The following is a 22,311-nucleotide window of genomic DNA, read 5'->3' on the forward strand; positions in this document are numbered from 1 at the left end:
TATGAGGAGAAACTAACTTCTTCCTGCTTTGCTCAGGTAGGACGACGCCGTCAGGATTAAGAGGAAGAAGCTGACACTGACCAGACAGAATCCTGTGTTTGAATGGAATTTATGCATCATGTATGAGCTGTATGAATATGCAAGAGGCTGTTGCTTTTAAGGGTTAATCCTCTGTTAACTGTGTGTCCTTTTTCAGGCTTATTTTGCCCAGAAAAAGGTACCCGGACTGTCCCTAACTCTTTGTTTCCATTGTCTCATATTGTCCTAATCCTCATTGTCCAAATTATTATTATTTTAATTATATTGCTATTTTTATAACCATTTTATTGTCATACATGATGCATAAATTCCTTCAAACACAGGATTCTGTCTGGTCAGTGTCAGCTTCTTACTTTGAATCCTGACAGCATCTTCATGACTGAGCGAGGCAGGAAGAAGTTCGTTTCTCCTCATAATGGAGCAATAAATTCTCTTTCTCTGAAAGATTTAGGTGTCCTGTGTCTGCTATCTCAGTGAGAGTACCTCATTCCTTTCTTAAAAAAATATCCCACATACATAGGTCCTGTTTTAACTACAAAAGTTACCTTTTAACTACAAAACCACATCTATCGTACTATTGAAATGTTAATACAGCACTACTAATCAACACAACAAAACTTATAGAGTAAATATCTGCGTAGTGACATATAATATTCACTTTTCACAATTCTGTAATTCCGAGATGAAGGAGCGCGGAGCCCCGGCCACGCGGCCCCGGCGTTGCCATGGCAGCGGCGGCGCGCCGGGCTGGCCGCGCCTGCGCGCTCCCGCCACGCGGGCGGCTCCTCAGCGGGGCGGGCGTGACGCGCGGAGCGGGCCCCGCAGCGATTGGGCGGGGCGGGCGTGACGCCAGGCGCGGACCGCGCGGCGATTGGGCGCCGCTGCTGGCGCGCCGGCGCGCGCGCGGCGTGCTTGGCGGGAGGCCGCGGCGGCAGCAGCAGCAGCAGCAGCACCACCACCGGCACAAGATGGCGGTGGAGCCGCCGCGGGAGGCCGTGTGGCCCGAGGGCGCGGGGGCCGAGGCGGGCTTCGTGCGCGCCGTGCTCTCGCTGCCCGAGAAGCCCGACACCACCGTGCGCTTCTTCGAGCGCGGCGACTACTACACGGTGCACGGCGCGGACGCGCGGCTGGCCGCCCGCGACCTCTTCCGCACCCGCGCCGTCATCCGGCAGCTGGCGGGGGCACCGGGTGGGTGCGGGCGTGCGGGGAGCCCCGGGAGCGCGCCCTGAGGGACGGACGGACAGCGGCGGGGGGTGGGCCGCCTGCACCAGGCCTGGCTGCGGCCGGCCTCGGGGGCCGGGGGAGCGGAGGGAGGTGGCGGTGGCGGTGGCGGCCCCTGGGTGCTCCGGTAGTCCCTGGAACCCCCTGGCAGCCCCGGGAGCCCTGGCAGGCGGTGCCCCTTGCCGAGGCCGAGGCCTGCGGGTGTCACAAGCTCGGGCTCACGGTGGCATTGCGGGGGTGGCGTGGGCCCAGGCCGGGGCGGTGTTGCCGGTCCCTTCCCGCCCTCCCGGCCCGCATGGATGCGGGAGGGGAGATGCTGAGAGGTGGCCGTGTCCCGTGTCCGCTCTGCTTCATGGAGGCCGGGAATCACTGAGAACAGTTCTTTACTTTCACGTGTTTCTGTGCGCTTCATGAGATTTCCTGTTCCATCCGCCCCGTGCTGCTTTTTGTTTATCGCTTGGTGTAAGGCAGTGCAGCTTGCAGGTGTGGGTGTAAGAGCATCATGATAAATTATCTTGTCGGAAGGTACAAACCTTAGTATTAGCCTTAATCTCGAGGAACACAGTGTTGTGTAATTGATTTATTGTGTTATCTGAGTTATTGGCTCAGATTTTGCAAAATAAACCTCTTTTAATGAATCGATTTTTTGCATGTGCAACAGCATTAAAACATGACATTCTCCTATGCTTTTTCCTTTTTATTGTGACTGATGAGGTCACAGGTAAGAAAAACCGACATTTAAATACCCCAGCTCTCCTCAAAGCTTGATGTGTCTTCCAGACTGGAAGCATGCATCAGTATTATTGTTGTAATCAGTTTAGAAGTTATTTTGCAGTTATTTTACATGATTTTGTAATCATGTGATTATCAGCTCCAGTATTAAACCCTCTAAAGCCTTATCTACCATATGCAACTAAAAGCATAAAACTGCACTTGTTGCTTTCAGGATGATTTCAAAGTACACGTGAACTTCAGCTGCTCCCCACCCCCTGCTAGTGTATTGCATTGTTTCAACTGAAAAAATAAGAAAAACTGTGCTTTGTTGGGACAGTTCTACACTGGGAAAGAGAATATATGTTAAATGAGGGGTTTTTTACCTGTTTCAAAAAATCTTACTAGATGTTTGAGGAAAGAAAATGAAAAAAATCCTATTTAAAATAAATCCATAAGTTCCTGTGCGTGTGGAAGTTTGCTGTTTAACATTTTTGATGGAAAGGGAGGAAGAGCCTCAAATGTGATTAAGGCATGCTGCTAAAAGAGAGATGTGATACTCCCTGTTGCTTGTGCTTACTTGGTGTCTCACCTAACTCCGGTGTGTCTGATGCCATTCTGAGTTATTTCCACTTCCCAGCCTGGCAGAAAGCTTAATCTATTTGCCTGCAATCCCCATTTGCTCAGCAGTGGAATTACCTTGTTCTGTGAGTAGGCTGCTGCTGGACTTGGGGAGGTGGAAGTGGTGTTGCTCCTCTGGGCAGCTCCATGGAATTAAATTTGTTCAGCTGCATCGTCTGCTTGCACATACAGGAGCAGAAGCAAGAAATTTGTCAATTGGGCACTTTTCAAGTTAGGTTTTAATGAAAACTGTTTTGTTTTTTTTTTTTTATGATATGTTGTTTTTACTGGATAAATTATGATGAGAGAGAAGTGTCTTGGCACAAGTGTTGTGTGAGTGTGAATAGGGTGGCAGTCTCTTCTGTCATCAGAAGCTGCTTATTCAGGAAAGACAAGATGTACAGCAGGAGAACCTGTAGCAGACTTCTAATCCTCACTAAATCAAAATGTGTGAAATATTGATTAGTAAACCAAGTCAGGAATATTGTGAGAGGAACATATCCTTTTGTATATATTAATGTGAATATTATACATTATATCTTATACTATATTATTTATATATTATACTTATTAAGTGAAATTAGGAATTGAATGTTGTTTTCATTTGGAGAGAGAGAGTATGCTTTCTTCATTAGTATTAACCAGTTTAATGTTGTGGATTTTTGTTGTTTCATGGATTCCATAGGTTTGCTTCTTTGATGTTAAGACAGTATCTACTGAAGGCTTTTCTTGGGGATTTTGATTATAGAAAATAAGCTTTATTACAAATTCAGGTATCTCATAATTTTCTTTTTGTTTTTGGGCAGGAACTGAGAAGCTTGAGAGTGTTGTGCTTAGTAAAATGAACTTTGAATCCTTTGTGAGGGACCTGCTTCTGGTTCGTCATTACAGAGTTGAAGTTTACAAGAACAAAGCAGGGAGCAAATCTGTCAAAGAAAATGACTGGTATTTGGCTTACAAGGTACAATTTTCAACCTTTATAGTTGTGGGATGAAAGAAAAAAGCCCCATAGCTTTTTCCTGCTTGGAGTTTTGGGATTTTGAGGGACTGATGATGACAAGTCATACCTGATTGTTATATATTGGTAATATAGCTGTTATGCCTGTCACTGTATTTCCTACTGCTCTAAGGCTGAAAGAGCCTGCCTTAGGTTGGGAAATAAAGGAAACCTAAAGTGCTTTCCTCTATGTTAAATTCAAATGGTTAAAAACCAGAATAGCTGTGTATTTTGTATGAATGGACTGTGCAACTTTGATCAGTTGTTATTTTGAAAGAAAGAAAGCAAGTCTGTGTGTGTACAATCCTTTTAATAAACATTTCCCTTTTTCTCACTAGGGTTCTCCAGGAAATCTTGCCCAGTTTGAGGAAGTTCTCTTTGCCAACAATGACATGTCCACAGCCATTGGGGTTGTGGGGGTGAAGCTGTCTGCTGCTGATGGACAGAGGGTGGTAGGAGTGGGCTATGTCGACACTACACTGAGAAAATTGAGTGTTTGTGAGTTCCCAGATAATGATCAGTTCTCCAACCTTGAAGCTCTGCTGGTTCAGCTGGGCCCCAAGGAGTGTGTGCTGCCAGGAGGAGACACTGCAGGGGAGATGGGGAAACTGAGACAGGTAAGGGAACCACTGTGGCTGACAGACAAAACCTCTAAAAAGCTTAGCTCTGCTTTTTTAGCCAGGCTCTGATTTGTGGAAAAACCAAAGACCAATATCTTAATTCAATGAAGTTTTGATTTATGCATACAAAATTTGATTTATTTGCCCTTTAATCAACAAAAGTTCTAAAATCTTGTCTGTCATTCCTCTCCCTGCAGCCTAGCAGTAAATAAGTATCACTTCAGGGTTTGCTTCTATGTGGTCAACATCTGTCCCTTAAATATTGAAATTAATGGGTGACTGTGTGTGTTTGTGAACAACAGGTCATTCAGAGGGGAGGAATCCTGATTACAGACAGGAAGAAGGCAGATTTCACAACAAAAGATATTGTTCAGGATCTCAACCGCTTGTTGAAATCAAAGAAGGAGGAGCAGCTGAACAGTGCAGCACTGCCAGAGATGGAAAAGCAGGTGAGCAGTGTTCAGTGTGCCTCTCTTTAAAAAGTGGAGTGATGTGTGCACCTGGTGTGAGCTGATCTCCTCTGCATTCTTGCTGAAGTGTTCAGCAGAACTTGGGTCTGTGTCAGAGCTGGATACCAGGGCTCCTGGAGGAAATGGAAATGGAAAAAAACATTCACTTATGGCTTTAAAGGAGAAACTAATAGGTAAGCAAATAGGCTGCAGAAGAGGTGCCTCCTGTTCATAGTCTGTCTAGCCTAAGGACTGAAATACAATACTCTGGTTATTTTGCATGACAGGAAAATTGGTATTTGAAAACAGAGTAATGTTTATGATAATATTTTTGAGTTGTCTTACGGCTTAAGTATATGATTTAGTGCCTGCATGTTTGTTCTCAGCTGCAAACAAGAGGCAATTTGTTGAGATAAACAAGTTTGAAAATGGCCCTCACTGCTGATGCTCACTGCAGGTGTAAGGTTCACAATTATCCTCCCTTAATGTGTCATTTCATAACAGATTAGAGTTGTTTGAAGTGTGTTGCAGCTGAACAAGCCAGTCGTGCTGCTGCCTCTCCTTTGTGCTGGCACTCAGCAGTGCTGTGCAGTGAGTCAGAGCAGATGCTTGTTCTGGCTGAAAACTAACCCTGAAACCATGTCCTGAGATGATCCAGCATATCTCGCTGATCTGTGCAGTATAACTTGTTTGTGTTCCTGAGCTGGAAGCATCCTGATAACAGCTTTGGGAAGCTGGCAAAGGTGTGCAACTCCACATTTTGTTGATCAGATTATGCAGATGGCTCGTGTGTTGTTCTTGCACCTGCCTAGAAAGACGTAGAGCGCCCCTGTGGAAATGAAGTCTTGTCAAACAGGATGAGTCTGTCATAGCCCTGCCAGAGCTGGCATGGCTCAGAGTCCTCCCCAGCTGTAATTTTCTAGGAGCATTTATCAAATCCTCTTGGATTCATGGGTGTTTCTAACTAGAATGTGTTTTTTTTAAAACAACTTCAGGTTGCTGTTTCGTCTTTGTCAGCTGTTATCAAGTTTTTGGAGTTGCTGTCAGACGAGTCTAATTTTGGACAGTTTCAGCTGACTACCTTTGATCTAAGTCAATATATGGTTCTAGACAATGCAGCTGTTCAAGCCCTCAACCTTTTTCAGGTAAGAAATACCTACTTGAGTTAGTAACTGGTTTACAAAATACTTAATTACTTTGCTGCTTGATAATGAGCCTGACTGCCCAATTGCAATTCCCCAGATCCTGTTGAATGGCAACTTCTACATTTTTGCTTTGTTCTCAGTTACTCTCCTGCAGTGTGTGTTTTAAACATTTGGATACTCTTACCACCTTTTTAATTTTTGTTTCTTGTTGGTTTATTTTACATGTAGAAGGGGAGAGAGGATCATCAAGGAGGTAGGAAGTGGCTACAGTAGTGCTGTTCTTGGGAAAAGAATGCAAACCTCAGTTAGATAGTGTTACTGGAACGTGTAACACATGACAGGAGCAGTGCCAGTGGTGTCAGGAAGGGAGGGCTGGCAGTGAACAGGACAGCACTTGAGAACAGTCTGAAAGCACCATGTCATGTTAACTGTCATGTTTTGATGTCAGTTTTACCTGTTTTACACACATTTTCTACAAATCCAGACAGATTGACAGACTTCTTCATACCTCCTGCCAAGTCTGCTTTTCTGCTTTGCCCATTCCTGCAGTTAGAGGAAAGCATGGACTCAAGGTGGTATGTTGTATCAGCTTTTGTCCTGTTTCCACATTAGTAAGCCCTGCTTAATAATCTTTGCTTGGACCTAATCTGCTTGCATTTCAGATTTATAGGAAGATATCACAGATTATGGCCCCTGTTTACTTTGGAGGAATTTCTGCAGGAAAACAGCATATATTCAGCATCTGAGCTGGGTTAGCCCCTGAAGAGAGGTGTTCTGAATTTTGTCAATTTTTTTTTTTAATTTCCTGCTGCTGTGTGCCTCTCTAGGGAATGAAAAATTATATTTCTTCCCAAGCTTTATGGAGGGTGTTCTAGGAAGTTCTGTTTTAGCTACATTCCTTTACAAGTCCTTGCAGGTGTTGCATGTTTTGTGATAGGAGATACGCTGCTGTGTTTTCAGGGGCTTTTGTGAGCCTTGGAACAAAGGTTTTTCCATGCAGCAGGAAGCTGCCTGCATGGTAGGATGTGTATGTGGAGGTTTTTGGACAGAAGTAAAGTAAAGTCAAATTATTTTGTAATTTGAGTTGCTCTGTGAGGTGTGTAGGTAAAAATCTTATGGAGCTGCAGATGCAGTTGGCGGGATGGAATGTAACCCTAAACATTGGATGTGCTGAAGTAGGTAATTTGTGTATGATATATGTATGTGTTCTGTGACACTTTCTTGCACTCAGAAGTTTTTAGTATGTCATACTGCCCAGAACACTGAGAATATACACATACACTTTAGATATCAGATATTCTAGGGGCTGAATGTGTCAGTATTGCTTCTCATGGCATTCATTTCCTCTTCTTGTGACTCCAGATCTACATACAGGAGCATCCAGACCTGCTCCTGGTTGGATGTTTGCCTGCTGTTTTAATTGCAGCTTTTCTCTTGTAGAGGGGGTTGAGATTTTAATTTCAAAGTCAAGAGTTGAAATGAACTTGTTTGTTCAATATTAACCGAAATTTTTGCTTCGTAGCTGTTTGTGCGAAAACCAAATCAAACCACAACAAAAATTCCCAAAAGGCTGTCTGAAGTCCAGCTAATATTAAACCTGAATTATGGGTAATGAACTGTAATTTGAACAGAGCCAAGTTTAGAGGTGTTTATAGCACTGCAGAGATGATGTGGAGAAGCTTGAGAGAATTCAAGTATCTGTTCTTGAGAATTCAACTTCTTCCCCACTGCCTGATTCTGTTGTGTTGTTCCCCCCTCAGCAACCCCAAAGTTCTAAAACCAAACCCCTTGAACTCAAGTCCTGTTTCTTGCTGTTTTTGTGATGGACAGGACCCCTAATTTTTGACTTTAAGAAGAGCAAACTAGCAAATATTGTAGATATGTTTCCACTTTTGCTACTCAAAGTGCAAACTGCCTCATGACTAGGTACACTTTTAACTTCGCTGTTCAGTCAGGATTGGCTCCAAAACAGACAAATCTTCTCTTTCCTTCCCATGTTCCAGGGACCAGAGTGTAAGTACTTTAATGCTGTTTCGTTTACCATTTTTGTGGGCATGCTGAGTTTAATGGAAAAAAAAACATGTTCTGTTCCTAAATAGCTGTGTGTCATTCAGTGGGTGTCAGTAAACTTCAGTAACTATTTTTTTTTCTTTTGTTCCTTTATTTTTTTTTCTTTCATTTCTTCCAGAGTTCTGTGGAAAATGCAAATTCTGCCCAGTCTCTAGCTGGATTACTGAATAAATGCAGAACCCCTCAAGGACAAAGACTGGTTAATCAGTGGATCAAACAACCACTTATGGACAAGACCAGAATTGAAGAAAGGTAACAATATTATGTGTTTAATAGACTTTAGTAACTATTTTATATAAGGCCCTTTCTTTTAAAACACAGAGTGCCACAACCTAGAAACAGTAGTGTTTGGAGTCTTTTGTGTGCTACCCTGTAATGCATTGCACTTAGAGCTGAATATATTTTTCTTTGAGATGCAAATTGACAGGTTACTGTTAAATTAAATGCTTTCTACAATTATACATTTTAAAGAGGAGGTGCAATATGTTTAGATGATCTGAATGATGCTGTGCTACAGGCTAAGGCAGTGCAGCAGCAACTTACTGACTTTGTTCATATGCAAATGCTCAGTCTGTATAATAATATTTTGATGTCACTTCAAGTTTACCAGTTAAAAAAAAAAAATCAACAAAACACCCAAAGAATTAAGCAGTTGTGACATGCTCCTGTTCCCAGAAGAAAGCTATTTTTGGTTACAGTAGGTCACTCTAATCATGCCTAGATACTGTGGGGGCTTTTTCTTTCCTGCCCTTTGATCTTGACCTCTGTCACAGTGTGGCTGCCCTGCCAGTAGATAACAGTATCAGTTGATAAGAAGCCTTAGAGAATCTGGTAAATCTCTGCTGAGAATGCACAGATGATTCTCCACCCTTCTCAGAGAGGAAAACTGCAAAGGCTGTGTTCCTGCTGTGTGTGTGTGTCTTGAGTATGTTCACCACACAAATACAAGTTACACATTTTTTAAACTACTCCTATATATACTGTCTTTTAATGATCTAAACCCAAATTTCATGCAGCTCTAGCAATCAGCACTACAAAATGTGTATTAAAGTGTATCTTGACAAAGTAGAAGAGGCTGAAAAGTTGAGTTTAACTTTGATAGATTCTCTAAGGCTCATATTTCAGATAAGGCATTGCAGATATATCTGTATATGCTCTTGGGCACAGATCCCTGCTACCAAAAAAAGAAATCTTGGCTTGGATGCGCTGATATTTAAATAAGTTATGCAAAGAGTAGTTGTTTAAGTCCAGCTGGCACTAAGCACAGAGCTGCCTGCTCACCTCCCTGGTGGAATGGGGAGGAGAGGCAAAACCCAAAACACAGCACTGCACTGGCTACTGAGAAGAAATAAACTCTGTGCCAGGCAAAATCAGGATGATAGTTTTCTCTCTAGATTTCTGGAGACTGAATTATTCTGCTTCTTTTCAACAAGTTTTTCTACTCTACCTTTCCTCATCATTTACAGAATGGTGTGTAGTAAGTAACTTGATCAGAGCCCACTTAGAAATGTTGTTAATGTGACACTGAAATATTTGTTTCCGGGTTTGTTGAATGCTGTATATTACTTCTTCATGTGTTACAAAAGCTTTCATTGTTGGTTCTTGACTAAGTACCCAAGATCGTCTTTGGCTGTCAGATGATCTGACAGCTTCATATCTGAACCAAATTTAATTTTATGATTTTGTTGGTTTTAAAATTTTGAAGGTTAGAACTCCCGTCTTGTAACTTTCTTATGTCAAAGTAAACATTAGAAATTTAACTTTTGTGTGACATGTTTGCTTATTACTGTACATCAGAAATCTTCCAGGTTTGGAAGAGACAGTGTTTTCTTTATAAAACTGGGGTTGAGTTGTAGGTAGAAAATGTAACTTGACCTGTTTGTAGAGTTACTGTCACCTCTGTGCTTTGTGTTGCTATTCTCTGTGGCTGATGTTGGCTGCATGTAGGAAGAGGTGTATTTAAAGGAGGAGGGGAGTAATTAAATAAAGTTAAGCTCTTAGTGAAGCTGTAAAGGTCATTATATACAAGTGCTATGAATTTGAGAGAAGTCCACTGATAACCTCCTGTATCTTGCCCAGCTGCAGAGACCTTGGAGCTGCAATTTGTTAAAAGTGCTTTGCTTTAACCTCTGCTAATGGGCACTGAAATGCCATAGAGACCCTTTTCACTTTATTCTGCTGCATTCTGTCTTGAATGCATTTTGCTTTCAAGTACTACCTGGATGAGCTCAATTCTCTGAGATAAAAGCAATGTAATTTACTTGTAAGCTTCATCCTCCCAAACTTTATGCTTTTCAGAGGATGTAGAACTGTTCTTTTTTTAATCCCAAGGAACAAGTATGATGACAGAAGCTGTTAGTGAGATGTACTGACAGATTTAAATATCTTTTAAAAGATAAGATGCGGTTGCCAAGTTGTTTTCTGAAGACTTCACAGTATATTGTGGTTGTTTTAAGGATTTAAAACCACAGTTTAGAGCATAAGGTGCCTTGAGAAGGAAATACCTGGACTGTTGTTCCTTTACATCTCCTTTATCATCAAGGGGAGCTCCTGATTGTTTCTCAGCTTGGAGTGTGCCATGTTGAAGGACCCCATTTAACACTAACCAGAGCAAAAGTCCTCAAACCATGCAGAACTTTCCAAGCTGGACTGATGTTCAGTGGCTGTTTTGAAGGACGCCTCCTGTTTTGCTTATACAGGAGGTGTTTGACTTAACAGTTGTCCCAGTAGCGTAAAATTGGTGTCTGAAAGTTTTACTTTTTCTTTTTTTCCCCCCCAAAGTTAGATTGTTGTAACCCTCTGCTAAGGCCTGCAGGTGGTGCAAGTCATCTTTTGGAGATAAAGGAATGCACTTGTTTCAGTAGTCTGTAATCTGCAGTGTGCTGTTAACCTGCATGAAAAAATGGAACACAGACTTGAATCAGCAGTCCATGTTGACTATTGATACAGTAACAGCACAAATTAAAGTACGTGGTGCACATGCTTCAGATGAAATTATATTTACTGACAGGAGCAGCTCCTGATGAGAACTGAGGAAACAGAGGCTCCTGGTAGTTGCCTGTCTTGTAAGACTTGGGGTTCTGCCAGTATCCAGCTGGTTTTCCTTGATTAAAAAAATAATTATCAGTCATAAGTATACACAATACAGCCCTGCTTCTCCTGTGTGGTGTGTTCAGAAGGCAAGTACATGAGGTTCTTGCTCCTCATCTCACAGTCAGCATATTTGAAATTAAAATGTAGTTGCAGAGGCAGCATGTGCAAATACAAGTATTAATTGCATAACCAAATTGACTGCAATACAGCTTCAGTATGTCATGTTTATTCTCCAGGTACTGGAAAGTCTGAGGAATGTGGCACAGTGTAAAATAGAGCTTGTTCTGTTATGTCCTGAGAAGAGAGTTCATGCTGAATATATTTAATTTTTTTCTGTATTTGGGATAAACTCTATCTGACATTTATACACCCCATAAATAAAAGATTCCAGCTCACCTTTTTAATGCTTTATGTATACTGTGGTTGAACCTCTTATGTGCCTGTGTCCCGTGGAGATGGTGCAGGGGTCTCAGAGGAGCTGAAGGCTGTACTCAAACATCACTTGCTCTGAGCCAAGCCTATTTTGAGCTTTCTGCCTGTGTTTCTAAATATCACGCTGCATGGAGGCCACAGTGTAGAAACAAACCCTGTCTCTGGCAGAGTCAGCAAGTAATGCATTTGGGAAGCTCGAGGTGAATAAATGGCTGGAAAGGTAAAACTTCCAAATTTGTAGAACATTTTCATGCATCGTGATTATTTAAGTAGCAATTTGTTTAAAAAATAAAGAAAACCCAACCATAGCTTGTTGCTTGAGACAAGAAGAAACATAATCCAAGGCCCTGGCTCTCTTGGAGCACATTGGGTGAGGTATGGGGCTGGTCAGACTCTGGAACGTGTGCTCAGAGAGGTGAGGGCATCTCTGTTGTTGCTCAGTGTTTGGCTGAAATGAGCCTTGTTTTGAGCAAGGGCTGTAACCAGCGGCCTGCAGTTCCAGTGGGGGCTGTTCTGCTGTTAAGGTTTCACTGCTGGTGTGTTCTTTTCTAACCTGCAGCTGTCCCTGCGAAGCTTTGTTGCTTTTGTTGTTCTGGTTAGGAGCTCTGCAGAGACCACCAGTGCTTGTCAGGACCTCTCCAGAGGCACAGAGTGAGCCCAGCTGCATTAGCAGTGTGTGCTGGCTGTGTCCTCACTGAGGGAGGGGAAGATGTGACCGGCTTGGAGGTTTGTGACCGTGTTCACAGGGCTCTCAGGTTGAGGGAAGGGATGAGAATGTTGACTCCATGTTCAGAAGGCTTGATTTATTATTTTGTGATATATATTACATTAAAACTATACTAAAAGAATAGAAGAAAAGTTTCATCTCAGAAGGCTGGCTAAGCTAAGAATAGAAAGGAATGAATAACAAAGGTTTGTGTCTTGTACAGAGAGTCTGAGCCAGCTGGGCTGTGATTGGCCATTAATTACAAACATCCAAGATGGGCCAATCACAGATGCACCTGTTGCATTCCACAGCAGCAGATAATCAATGTTTACATTTTGTTCCTGAGGCCTCTCAGCTTCTCAGGAGAAAAAATCCTAAAGAAAGAATTTTCATAAAAGATGTCTGTGACATCTTTGTCTACATTACCTCTTCAAAATGCATTTTAGGCTCTGGTAGTGCTCCCAGTGCCTCTAGGGGAGCTTCTGAAATACAGATTGGATCTGAGCAGATTTGAAGACAGAAATGTGATTTCTTATTGTCATGGAGATCATGGTGCAATAAATATTTCCCATGAAAGAAGTTGTCACTCCAGTGACATGAAAATGGTGTTGGCTTCCAGTAAGCCTCGAAAAATGTCACCTTTGTCATTCCAAAAGTTACCATCACCAAGTTCCCTAGAGAAATGTTTGGAGCTTGAAGCTCTCAGTGCTTCTTCTTTAACCCTCTTCACCTATGTTTACTATTTTCAAAACTACTAATTTACCTCTGTTTTCATTTGGGTTTGCCTGTAAAACTGAGTTTCCCCTTCAGTGCTGCCTAGAGGCATTAAACTGGAGCTCTTCTAGTCAAGCACACATCACACAGGCCATGACTCCAGGAAGGAATTGCAATCAAAATCCCAGGCTCTCAAAACCTACCCAAAGGCTTAGATTGTTGTGTTGCAAAAAGACTTATATTTAGTTTTTTTGTCTGAGGAGCTGAAAAAAAGACTCCTTTCATGGCACCTTCAGGTGTGGGAAAGACATTGTTGGTGTTTGTATCCTGCTTGTTTGTATTCTGTTATCCAGATCGTTTGTCTGCTGGATCAGGGATCAGCAATCAGTGTTACAAATCTATAAATTATAGGTGGCATTGAGTGGTGCAGCACTGGAGCAGGTACTCATAGTATCTCCTCATTGATACTTCCAGCTCACCCACTTCCTCCTGACAAGTCCTCACTTGGTGCAAAATAAATAGAAGGATTAAGCTTTTAGTCATTTCTTTTGTGTCTGAGTTTTGAGGCTGAACAGAAATGAAAATTAAGCTAAAATTTGATTGAAATGTCAGATTGGTTTTCAGACTTGTAAGACACGATGAAACTGCTATTTATTTAGGGAAATGTGAATCTGTAGCTGCCATACTGTTCTTTGGCTCTCATCCTGCTAAAATGAGGTGAAAGGCACTTACTGCCATAGTTAAATTGTGCTTAGAATCTGTTTGAGTATTCATTCCATTAAGTTTCCATTATGCATAGAAACTTAATATGCACAGGTGCAAAGCTCTCAGGTTTGTAACAGTGTCCTTGGTAGTCACTGTTTTGAACACTGGATACAGGAATATGGTTTGTTTCCTGTGGCAGAACAGTGACCACATTATTGTTTCTGCTTTGCTTAATTTATGTCCAAGAACATTAGAAAGGTGGCATGTTAGGACACTGCAATGGAAGCTCTTGGCAAGAAAATTTTGTCTTGGCTTGTAATTTAATTTTCATTTATCATGTATGAGGATTATAAGAGTCTTTAATGGTTTTGTTGACACACAGCTTTGAGTTTCTTCAGTACAGAATGAATGCAAATGAAGAAATATTTGTTTTTCGACAGCTAAGAAATAGAACTTGTTCAGTTTGCTCTGAGTTTGCGCAAGCTTAAAGAAATGCACAAGTTAGCAGTTTAAAAGGGTATTAAGGTTGATGGAGTAGTGTAATAAATGTAACCTCTTAATTTTAATAATGTATGGAAACTTGTAAGGAATAAAGCACAAAAAAATAATAATGAAAATACCTTTTCCTCAGCTGACTCTATTCTTTGAAGACCATGCAGTAATACACTTTTATAACTGGATCCCAAAATGCCATATTTAATTAAAAAGCAAGACTGGCAGAAAACTTCCATGGTTTAAGGCATTAAGCTGGGACACAGCCTCTGCTGCTTTCCATCTTGGGTGGCTCTGGCAGGTTTTGGGCGGAGCAGTTTCACTCTGTGGGGTTAATGAAGGTGCTCATGACTGGGTTTGGTGAGTCCTTGCTCCATCCTCTTCATTGTCCTTTGTTACCATATAAGAAATGGAGGTTCATTAGGAGTTCTTAAAAGATGGGCAGTTGTTGTTCTGTCTGGAAGCCTAAATACTGTGTTGCTCTTGTCTTTATTCAAATTAGCATCTTTTTGCCTTCATGGCCTTGGCACTTGCTCACACTCTCTGCTGTATGTGGAGTTTCTTGGGTCTTCAGGATTTAGTGTGAAAGTTCTTCATTTGTTTTTGACTCTTGTGCACCATGCAGCAGCCTGTGGCCCTGAGTTGTTTCATGGGTGGCTCACACTTGAAATCACTTTAAATCAAAAGGTTCAGTCATCCTTCACTAACTGTGGACTGCCACCTGCTCCCTTGTAATTGGCAGTGGTGTTCCTGTAGCTGACTCCTTCATCTTGTGATGGGGAGTTTATCATGCTTAAACAACCAAAGGTGTCATGTTGGATAGCAGATAATCCAGAAAAACTCAGCAGTTGCCAAAAGGGGCACTCCATGCCTCCTACTTCTTTTTTTTTTTTTTTTTTTTTTTTTTCTCTCAGCTAAAAATCAGTTTGATTTGGCTTGTTCACCTGATGAAAACTAGTCCATGAGAAAGTGAGGAAAGTTGTCATCCAGAATTAATCCTTTTGCTGCTCTGCAGCTGGTCCATGAGCTGCTCATGAAAATCCTAAGTGCAGGTCAGCAAGTACCAAAAGCCAGGATTTGTTCAGATTTAATGATCTGACTTGAGTTTGCTTTGTGCTGGCACTTTGACTGTTCCAGAGATTATGCCAGTTGATTTATGTTGTGAGTTATATTGCCAAACTTGCTGCAGGAGGATAGAATGGATATCTGCTTATCCTTGGATTGGAATAGTGAGTCTGAAATGGAGCTGTGCGCTACCATTGCTCAATAAACCTGCTGCTTTCCTGACTAATTAGCTGTGAAGATGCTGTTAGAATATTTTTAGCTCCTACAGAAAACAGACAATGAAAATTTTATGAAAAAGACTATATGCGTGAAAATAAGCATTGGGAAGACAAAATATACATCTCTGAGAAAGATTTCAGGAGATATTTCTTGCTTTATGAGCTATCCTCATATCACTTTTGTCTTGAGGGTAAGAGACTGTTTAGTCCAGCAAGGTTGCAATGGGGTTTGAGGTAGGAGAGGATTTGCTGTATTGAATATTCAAAATTCAACTTTGCTGATAGATCCCCTTTGTTTTCTTCTATAAACATGCATGTTTAAACGTTGGGAAGACTTGTTTATCATTCTGTGAAGTAGTAATTTACTATAATGTGAGAATTTCCCCTTTTTATGCCAGTTCCTCTTCTGATGAGCTGTTTAATTCATTTGGGTAATAATTTTGTTATTCCTTAGCTGTGAAAGAGGAGAGGAGGGGAGGAGAATCAAATCTTTTTAGATTTGTGCTGTTACATAAAACTAGTTTGAGTGGCAGTTCTTGGTAATAATTAAAAAGTGCTTTGTTCTTATTTGGCAAATCCAGCTTTTGGGAAGAGAAAGTAATGGTTTATTTTCCTTGTCTATCAGTTTGATAGGGACTGGTACTGTGTGTAACACACCCAGGCTGAGGAGTGGGAAATAAGAGACACCTGGTTCTGGTTTGAGGTGTGACTGGGGTTATTTGGATGAACAAGTGTATGAAAGTTTCTTCAGACTCTAGACAGGAGCAACACTCCTTGTTTTAAATGCTCTGATGCTTTCAGGACTCAAGTTTTGTAGAGCCAGGGCTGATCTGCCATGGGAATGTGGACTAGTCCCAGCCATGAGATGGTGACAGGGAGATGTCCCTGTGTCCCTGCTGCAGGGCATGGGGGACCTTCAGTCTCACCTGGAGGGAAGCAGTGACAGCCATGGCAAGCTCTGGTCACCTGCTGCCTGCAGAAATGCTCCTGCAGGTCCCCTCTGCACTCTGAAACACAGCTCACAGCTCTGCAGCTCCTGGCCATGGGCAGGGGGCTGGTTAATGGGCACTGCTGCCAGCCTTGCCTTGGGAATGAAGGAAAGATTCCTCTTCTTCCTCTAATTCCTCTACTTCTTCTTCATCATCTTCATCTTCTTCATCTTCATCATCTTCTCCTCTTTCTTTCTTCTCCTCTTTCTTTCTTCTCCTCTTTCTTTCTTCTCCTCTCTCTCCTCCTTCTCTCCTCCTTCTCTCCTCCTTCTCTCCTCCTTCTCTCCTCCTTCTCTTCTTCTTCCTCTCACCTTCTTCTTCTTTCTCCTTTCTTCTTCTTCTGTCTTCTCCTTGTAGGGAATTTCTGTGCCTGCCTCCCAGTCCTGCACTTGCTCCTCAGTTCTGGCTGGAGCTCTGCTGCTGTGGTGCTGCTTTATTTCATGTTCCTCAGCATGATGCCAGGCACTCACTTCCCTGAGGCTCTAAAAATATTGCTGCAGTCTGCTTCAGGAGCAAAGTCTTAATTGCATCAAGTGGTACTTTGCTGATGAGAATTAAGACCAAGTATTTTATTTTTCTGCTGAAGAATTGTTTTCTTCTTTACTTTGCTTGATCTGCTGAGGTGGGAAAGTTCATAAGGACTTGTGCAAAGATAGTGAATTATTGGCAACATCAGACTTGAATAAGTATCTTGTGGGGAAAAAACTACAGTGCTATTTTAACTGCTTTTCCTGATAATCCTCTCTTATTTTTTATTCTGATCTTATTATCTTGCCTCATAGTCAAAACATGCAGTTTTCAATGCTTGATTTCTGTAAAAAATTTTCATGCTTGATTTTTATAAAAAATTTGTGCCTGGTACCCCTGATAGAATCCCAGGGCTTTAATTTGCTCTCTAGCCTTTGGCATAATACTCAAATAGTGTATTCAGAAATTCATGTAGGGTGGTATAGAGTCTGTTGCTTCCCTGATCCATATTAATTTTATGTTATATAAATATAACTGATATAGAGGAGTGTGAACTCTGTTTGTTTGGAACACTGCATTTATTTGAATTATAAAATTTTTCTGTAAATGGACTGTCCTGAAGTTAGAAATATCCATTATTGTTATCATGGTAGGATGGCTTAGGGACTAATTAGGGATACTAGAAAAGGCATGAGACTGATGTTTGACTGTGGCTTTCTCTTACATTGTTGAATATTACAGGTTTAACAGCAGGGAGCCTGGTCTGTGTAGCTGCTTAGTAGCACTCTGTGTACCCAGAGCTCTGGAAAGTGTGTGCAGTTTGATTTCTGTGGCTCTCCTAGGCTCTAAAGCTGCTCTTCAAACCTTGCAGTCCGTATTACAAGGGATTAGACTTCAGCAGGGCTGTGAAAAACAGGATATTCATGGACTTTCCAAGTTACATTTAAGATTAAAGGACAATAGGAGTGGGTTCTGAGGAGCTGCACTGTCACAATGGAGTGAAAGGCAGTTGTTAGTGCTAAATGCTTTCTGAGGGCTTCAGATCCATGCCTGCAGGTAGATCCTTGGTTTAGTTCATTTAAAACCTCATGGGGAGAGTATGGAGGTAGGAGAGCAGTGGGTAGCAGCCCTACCTCACCCTTCTCCTGGTGGCAGTGCTGCTTTCTGCCACCTTGGAAGTGCTGCTGGGACTGGGGCTTGGGGGCATCATTTCCCAGCCACTCCAGGCCAACATCAGGGCACAGCTGGGCATGTCCACAGCTGGCAGGACCACCCCAGGGTGGGGTGCTTCAGGGCCGCCAGAGGTGAAGAGCAAACCCAGCCACAGCAAATGAAGATGTCTGTTTGTGTCTTGGTTCGGAAAGCCAGGAGTCTGCTAAGGAAGGCAGGAGCCTCCCCTGAAATGGAGAATGTAAAACCCTCCCCACCACTCTGAATTGCTATAAATTTTAAATTAAGGGGCTCTCAGGCAAAAAATATGGGAGCAGGAAATAACAGCTCTTTATAGGGAAGAAAAATAAAAGGGTAAAATAAGCAATGCAGTACACTAGAACAGCACTGACAGAGTGAGAACCCAACCTGACACCCTGTGGGTCAGGGTGTTGGTGGCAGTCCAGTTGGGATTGTGGCTGCAGTCCTCCTGGAGTGTCAGGTGTGGTTCTGCTGGAGCAAGGGGGATCTGTAGAGAAGGATGCATTCTTCCTCTGAAGATCCAGTGGAAGAAGAGGCAGCTGCTGTTCCTCTGGGGAATCCAGTGGAGAAGCTGTGTGGTATTTCCAGAATCTCCAGATTATATCTAGGTAGCAATGCTTGGCTCCTCCCTCTGGGTGCAGCATCTCCCAATGGGATGCTGTAGTTCTTATCAGCCATGAAGTGACATTCAATAGCCTGTTATCAGCAGATGTCCCCTCGGGAGGGAGGAGTGATTATGGTCACTCAGAGAGAGAGAGATAAAGCAAACTGCCCACTTGACAAAATATAATCTGCCATACAGATGGTAATAGAGTAAGTCTTGCCTTGCAGTCTGGAACAGTTTGAGGAGGGGCTGCAGCTGGGAGCATCCCCCTCAGTGGCAAGCTGAGGTGGCCAAGTCTCTCCTCTCCCAGGTTTTGTTCCTCCGCACTTTGTGGCTGGGCTGTGGACATATCAGGACAGCTCCAGCTGCAGCCCTGAGCCAGCTCCTCTTTGGTCTCTCTGCCTTCTTTGTTTCAGCAGAGGGCAAGTTTTGGTACTCTGTTTGGGTCCAGAACTGTGAATGGTTGCAAAAGCTTTTAAGGAGCTACAGAGGTGATCAGAGTCCAAGGAATCCTGTCACCTTCCTGGGGTGACAGCATTGTCTCTCTAAGAACACAGGCATCACAGGTCAGCTCTGAAAAAATGCATCCCCTTGGGGCTCTTTGTTCCTGGTTTGCTGTGTCTGTTCATCTACTGTATTATACAATATCTTCCTATTTGTTAAAAGCCTGCAATTTCACATCCCTCACATTAAACTGTAATGCACTTCAAATTCTGGATTGAGGAGGAATATACACTGTTCTACTTCTTCACTGTCATCTTCAAAGTTGTCTTTTGTAAGCAGTTATCTTTTAGTGTAGCTTTTTGGGGGTGCTTAGGTCGTGACAGTGGTTTTCAGGGAGGGAAGCTGTGAAGTAATTTAATAATACAGTAACATTCAGAAACAAAACCAACTTTATGCTCATGTGGCAGGAGCAAACAGTGACAAGGTTTGGGCAGGGGTGGGTGGGAAAGGTTTTGAGCCATTTAACATGGAGGGGAGTCCCTGTGAAGGTGCGGGCTGCTCTTTTTTTGGCAGACAGCAGGAAGAAGTCTTCAATACCTGAGCACAAGCCTCCCACCTGGGTATCTTGGCATTGCCTGGGTTGTTTCTGAATTTATAGACCCTTGTGTGTCCATGCAAATTTGGGAGGGCTGGAGGAGAGCTTGCTCTGCTGAACAGCTTGTGATACTCAGACACAAGATTTTGGATCCTGAATGATATTGGATGGCCAAATTGCTACAAATTCATTAAAACAGCAGTAAGATTCTGACCCCTTGCTTGGGATATTCTGTCTCATATGTAAGAAGTGCTGGAGAGGTGTGTGCAACATTCTGAGTTCCTAGGGAATCAAAAAGCTGGGTTCAGATCTAGTGTCTTCAAAGGAACTGGAGCCTGTTGTGAGCCCCTTCCAAGGCTATTCCTGTGGCTTGGGTGAATGTTGCCATCAGCTGGAGCTGCCAGAAACCAGAGCAACTTCGGCTGTGCAAAGGCTCCAGTATGAGCTGAGTGGGGACTGAGATCAGTGATCCTAAGCCTATGATGTATAACTAAAATAAAATGCTTTTGATGCTATTAGTCTTTCTAAAGCTGCTGGTTCTTTATTCCTCAGGGTTTGTGTTACATTTATTTCTAATTGTTTGCAAAGACTGCTCTAGTTTCATATAAAAAAGTCTTTTATGCATAACCAAGCACTTCCAAAAGCATGCGTGGGTTGCTTAGCTATTTTGCATTGTTATTTCTTTGTGCTTGTCTGAGAAATTTTGGATGTTATTTTTATAAATGCATGCAACAGCTCTGATTGTCTGAGGCAAAATGACCTGGGATGGTCAGTGTGATTTTTATGCTACTGTGTGCTGAATTACTAAAGTAATTTTTAGTTATCAGGGTTCGGATTTCTCATTTAGGCTCTCATGTGCGAATCTTAGGTGTCTGCTTTAATGCTTCAAGGGCTGTAAAGCATACTGAAGTTCTTTGGCATGGAAAGAGATTTGTAAATTTAAGGCCTCCACTGCTTACCTGAGGCAGCAAATTGGATTATGGCTGATTTTTGGGAGAGAAATGATTGTTTAGGGAATGACTTGGTCACCAGGAAAAGTTTATAAAGGGAGCTTAGGGGACAGTGCCTTGCTTATTTCTGGTTGGAAAAAAAAATCCTGGTTTGAAAAAAAGAATTTGAAGTATTTATCTACTACAGCAACTTTCTGTAGACTGGGCTTCCTGCAGGGTGTTAAAATACTGTGTGCCTTGTGTGAAAAAGAAAACCCAATAGAGCAGGTAAGGTGGTGGGTAGCATTTCACATGTCTAGGTTAAGCATGTCCAAGGAGGATTTGCTTCGGCTGCATTGGTTTAAGAAGAGATCTGAGTTTGAGAGAAACCTGAGGGAAACAAAATAATGGTATGTGAGGTGTTTTTCCACTTTCCTTTGCATGAGGAGAATATGAAATTAAAATATAAAATTAAACTGATACAGCTGTGCATATTCTGAAACTCGTGGTGAGATGAAAGTCTCAGTATATTTTGAAGCAGTCCTTAATATGCTGCTTTTGTAAGTGGTATTTCTTGATTAAAATTCTGCATAGTCAATTAGAACAGTTGGACAGGAAGGTTGGTCTTAATCTACATTCAAAAAAATTCATTTGCAGGCAGAGAATTTATGCTCTTCAGAGGACTCAGCTGTTAGATAGTCAGGGGAGTTACAAACTTGAAAGTCTTCTTAAAAGAAAGTCAGCTTCTCCTGTAAGAGAGGGCATTCCTAGTTTATTTCAGTATTAACACTTTAACCCCATTTGTTATGTGGAATTCTTAGTGCAGTTTTTTTTTTCTGAAAACATCTATGAGTAGTTGGGATTTAGAGTCACTACCCTGAAGTAATAACTAAATATTTATTACTCATTATTAAATATGTATTAGTGGTTACATATGGATCCCAGTTTCATGAAATGATAGAAAAAAACCTCAGAGTACTTTTTTTAAGCAGAAGTGCTTGAGGGAAATGTTTTCTTTCCTGCATGGACAGAGAGGTGCAGAGCTGTCCAGCGTTTTGCAGGATGTTGGTGGAGGAGAGAATAAAATTCTAGGCGCTTTATAACTAATCTTATTGCACACTGGTTTGTTGGGGTTTTGTTTGTTTTTGTTTTTTTGTTTTGGTTTGGTTTTTTGTTTTTCTTTTGGAGTTTCTTCTTCTTTTTCTTCTTTTTCTCCTTTTTCTTCTTCTTGTTCTTTTTCTTCTTGTTCTTCTTGTTGTTTTTCTTGTTGTTGTTCTTGTTGTTTTTTGGGGTTTTTTTGCTGCTGGCCAATCCTGCTCAGGCATTATAAATACTCTGTTCCTTCTATCTGTGATCTTTAATTTTAGTCTGTTTAGTTATTATTTCTACACAGAGAATTCTTTTCTTTCTTCATAAAAATCTGTATACAAATCTGGCATGGTTAATGCCTTTTTTTTTCCTATTTTCCTATTTTCTTAAACTATTTTTTCTACTAACTGAAACTTTGATATTCTGTGTAGAAATCTAGAAATAGAATTAAACCCTCCTGACATCATCTGTGTTGAGGCACCTTAAAATGGTGGTGGAAAGTGCTGCACAGGTGTATCCAGGGAGGCAGAAATCTCTTTACTGATGTCAGATGTGATGCAGACATCAGTGGAATGGAAGCAGCCTGTCGAGGCTCAGGCAAGTGTGTGACATATATTAGATTGAAAAAACCCCAGATTTTTGTTGTCTTTTCCTGTGTGTGTTTGTTGTACATTGGCCTTCTGTCAGAAGCTGGTTCAAGAGAT

The 22,311-nt window shown here is 41.9% G+C and overlaps 1 protein-coding gene across 2 annotated transcripts in view; it reads left to right on the forward strand.

Moving 5' to 3' along the window:
* Positions 1-988: 988 nt before the first annotated feature.
* MSH2 (mutS homolog 2) overlaps positions 989-22,311 on the forward strand; it is a 48,761-nt gene continuing 27,438 nt past the window's right edge. For both annotated transcript variants that reach the window (XM_063152457.1, XM_063152458.1), the window contains exons 1-6: positions 989-1,227; positions 3,399-3,553; positions 3,928-4,206; positions 4,512-4,658; positions 5,654-5,803; positions 7,992-8,125. In XM_063152457.1, coding sequence (XP_063008527.1) covers positions 1,008-1,227; positions 3,399-3,553; positions 3,928-4,206; positions 4,512-4,658; positions 5,654-5,803; positions 7,992-8,125 — 1,085 coding nt within the window. In that variant the 5' untranslated portion in view covers positions 989-1,007. The remainder of the gene's footprint in view (positions 1,228-3,398; positions 3,554-3,927; positions 4,207-4,511; positions 4,659-5,653; positions 5,804-7,991; positions 8,126-22,311) is intronic.

This window comes from Melospiza melodia, chromosome 3, assembly GCF_035770615.1.
Source record: "Melospiza melodia melodia isolate bMelMel2 chromosome 3, bMelMel2.pri, whole genome shotgun sequence".
Classification (NCBI taxonomy): Eukaryota; Metazoa; Chordata; class Aves; order Passeriformes; family Passerellidae; genus Melospiza; species Melospiza melodia.